Source organism: Pteropus vampyrus, unplaced genomic scaffold, assembly GCF_000151845.1.
Source record: "Pteropus vampyrus isolate Shadow unplaced genomic scaffold, Pvam_2.0 Scaffold124, whole genome shotgun sequence".
NCBI classification, from domain to species: Eukaryota; Metazoa; Chordata; class Mammalia; order Chiroptera; family Pteropodidae; genus Pteropus; species Pteropus vampyrus.
This window is the reverse complement of record NW_011888905.1, coordinates 966,600-969,751: the sequence shown is the minus strand read 5'-3', so window position 1 is coordinate 969,751 and position 3,152 is coordinate 966,600. Positions and strand designations below refer to the sequence as shown.

General features: G+C 66.0%; 1 protein-coding gene across 1 annotated transcript in view; it reads right to left on the bottom strand.

The window, feature by feature from the left end:
* Positions 1–1,729, bottom strand: part of INSRR (insulin receptor related receptor) — a 17,189-nt gene extending 15,460 nt beyond the window's left edge. Inside the window, exon 1 of the mRNA XM_011366365.2 lies at positions 1,621–1,729. Within this exon, the coding sequence (XP_011364667.1) occupies positions 1,621–1,705 (85 nt within the window). The 5' untranslated portion in view covers positions 1,706–1,729. The remainder of the gene's footprint in view (positions 1–1,620) is intronic.
* Positions 1,730–3,152: the final 1,423 nt, after the last annotated feature.

Here is a 3,152-nt window from a genome sequence, read left to right as displayed (position 1 = left end):
CCCCTAGGACCGTTCCCCTGGGTGGGTGGGACACCTGTTCCCCGTGTTCACTTGCTCCCAAGGATACCCCCAGGGTCCGAGCAAACACCAAGTCCGGGCTCTTCCATGTGCTCGCCATCCAAGTCCCACTAGCCCGTCTTCGTCCCCAGCCCTCAGTGTCCTGAGTGCCGCCCCTAGCCAGGCACATCCCCTGACCGTTAGGAGGGGGGCGGGCGGGCAGGCTGGCCCCCTGGGCCGTCCTTCACACCTTCTCCCTGTCGTCTGCTCCCATCCCTGTGCTTGGCTCTGCCGGCAGCTCTGTGTGTGGGCACATGTGGGTACACACGCGGGCACACACGGACGAGGGTGCACACACGGACGAGGGTACACACGCGGGCACACACGGACGAGGGTACGAGAGAGCTTGAGAACACACTTGTAGCCCCTCCAGGCGAAGAAGGCCAATCAGGCTCTGCCAGGCAGATGGGGGTTCTCTCAGGTGCCCACATGCCACTTCCCATCATGCCCACAGCCTCTCTAGGGCTCCCCTGATGGGAGTCATTTGGAAAAACAAATTTCCGAGCTTCACAGATTAACCCCTGCCTGTCTCCCTAAGGGCATGGCCCTGTGCAGAGCCGCACTGGGAATGGGACATCTGGATCCCCTGACCAAACAGCCCCACCCGAGGGACGTGCTCCTGTCCTGACAACCGAGGTCCAGGCTGGCATCGTCCGTGCCCTTTGCCGGCACCGCGGCGGACGAGGGGGGCGGGCAGGGGCGGGGGCGGGGCTGCGCCTCGCAGGCGGTGCCTCTCCGGACCCCTGCCCCAGACCCTCACATCCTTTCCGTCTCTGTACGAAGGGGAGGCTCGGCCCCCAGGCCGAGGACATCAGGGGACCCCTCGGGCAGGCACAGAGCCCTGGACTCCTGAGACGCCTCGGTCCGGAAGGGCAGGGTGGCACTGGAGAAGGGGGCGATTCTTAAGCCTTCTCTTTCTGAGTCTTCCCCACTCAGCTTGTCTTCCTCTCCCGGCCGAGCCCCCAGCGTCCCGTGAGGGTCGCTGAGTCTACAGGCCCCCCACCCCCAACCCTGCACATGGGAATTGTGCAGCCCAGGGCATTGAGGGAAAGCAACCCCCCACCCCCGCCCCAGTGAATGGGCCCCAGGAGTGGGGGACATGGACGTGGCCCTGGAGGCAGGGGCTCAGGACCCCGGTCCGGCTTCGCCCCTCGGTGCCCTGCGCCTCAGTCTCTCGTCTCCACGCGGGTTCAGTTACTTCGCGGTGCCCGTTCTCGGCGCCCATCCCATCCCACGCCCGCCCCCTTACTGTCCAGGCATCCTAGAAATGCCCTCTAAGACCCTCCCCCTCACTCTGGTCCACACCGGGCTCTGCTGGGACCCCCGCTTCATGAGCGGAAATGGAGGGCGTCTAGTCACCCCGTTTCCAGGCTCTTCTCGCCTCCCTCGTGTGGGGAACTAGCTGCCCTCCTGGGGGGTCCTTCTGAAGCTCCCCCTAGTCTTCGTGTGGTGTCGCAGGAGCCAAATGGATGTGTTCTGGGGGAGCTCAGTCTTTGGGCTCCACGCTGGCTGGGAGGAGGGGGGTGGAGATGGGGCTCCAGGAGACAGCGCAGGGGGACTCACCCTCTACTGTGTCCAGGCCAAATCCCAGGGACAGGAGGATTGCAAGCAGGCACGCCGCCCACGGCCACAGACTGGGCACTGCCATCGCCCACTCCTGGCTTTCCTCCCGGTGGTTGGGGTGGGGAGGGTCTGTCTGACAGGCCCTAAGGGACACAAAGAAACAGGCCTCAGAGGGGAGGGGAAGAGGAGGGACAGAGCCACAAGGAATCCTACGTATAGATGGCTGGAGACAGAAAAAAGAGTGACGGTCACAGAGACACAGGCAGTGACAGGCAGCTAGAATCAGAAAGGCTCAGCATGAAGCCAGAGAGAGAGATGAGGACAAGGTGCCAACAACCACAGAGAGGCACCCAGGGAGAGAAGGCCACAGGGGGTGCGGAGCCACGGGACGTCCAGAAGGCCAGCCGGCCAAGGGGCAAGAGGAGCCCGAGGAGCGTGCCCTGCTAAGGAGGCTGGCGGTTCTGGCAGAGGGAGTCTCCCGGATCCCCAGGGGCCCACAGGCTGCCCTGTCTCCCACACCTGGCGGGCGGCACCCTGCTCCCGCCCTCCCCGCACCCAGCCCACACCGCTGGTTTGCTGGGGCCTCTCGGTTCTCTCCGCCCCTCCCGCCAAGCCAAAATATTTAGCCTGACAACTGACAGGGGACAGGTCTGTTGGGGAAATAAGGCCCAAAATACAAAGAGGTGGAGGCCAAGGACTGCACTGAGCTCCCCCCACCCCCAGACTCCCCCAAGCCAGCTGCGCAGCGAGGCACTCAGCCAGCAGCCCCATGGGGGAGGGTCAGTTCTAGGCTCTGCCACCTGTGCCCTGACACCTGCAGGGTGACGGGAGGCCGCCCCGTCGGTCCCAGCAAGTCCTTCGTTTGTGACCCAGATCCCAGTGGAGGGGGCAATCACCCTGTGGCCCTCCCCCCGTCCGTCACCTTCCCGAATTCGGGCTGCTCGGTTGGCCTGGTCTGTCTCTGTCCCTGCCTTGGGGACTGCGGAGCCGTCTGCGGGGTCCCTGGAGGAGAGGACAGCCGCGGGCCCTGTCCCCCTGGGGCCACTTCCTCTGCTCTCCCGGGCTTGAGACAGCCGGGTTCTTTCAGCTAAGAAGGCCGGCGCAGTGTCAGGGGCTGGGACCTGCTTTGTGGCGCCCCGGGAGCTGGGGATCCTGGGGCTCCTGGGGCTTTCCGGGTGCGCGGCCTCCTGGGACGGGCGGGTCCCCAGCTCCTCCCGCCCGCCGCTCCCGAGTCCAAGGAGCTAAGAGAAGATCTATTAATTTCTCCACGCAGAAATCGATGCTCTTGTCAGGGAGGCGATCGATGCCTGTCCGGCCCGGCTCGGCCCTACCGGCCTGGGGACAGCACTGGCCGGCCGGGGTCGGGGCTGATGCTGGGTGGCCAGGCGCAGGCAGTGGGTGCTGCGAGCGGCGCCCCCACCCACCCGGCCCGGCCCGGCGCGCACCGTCGCGCGCGGGCTTCTGGCGCCACCCCGTGGCCTCTCCTGGGAGTCGGCGTCCCGACTGGGCTCTCGCGTCTCCCCCCTCCGACC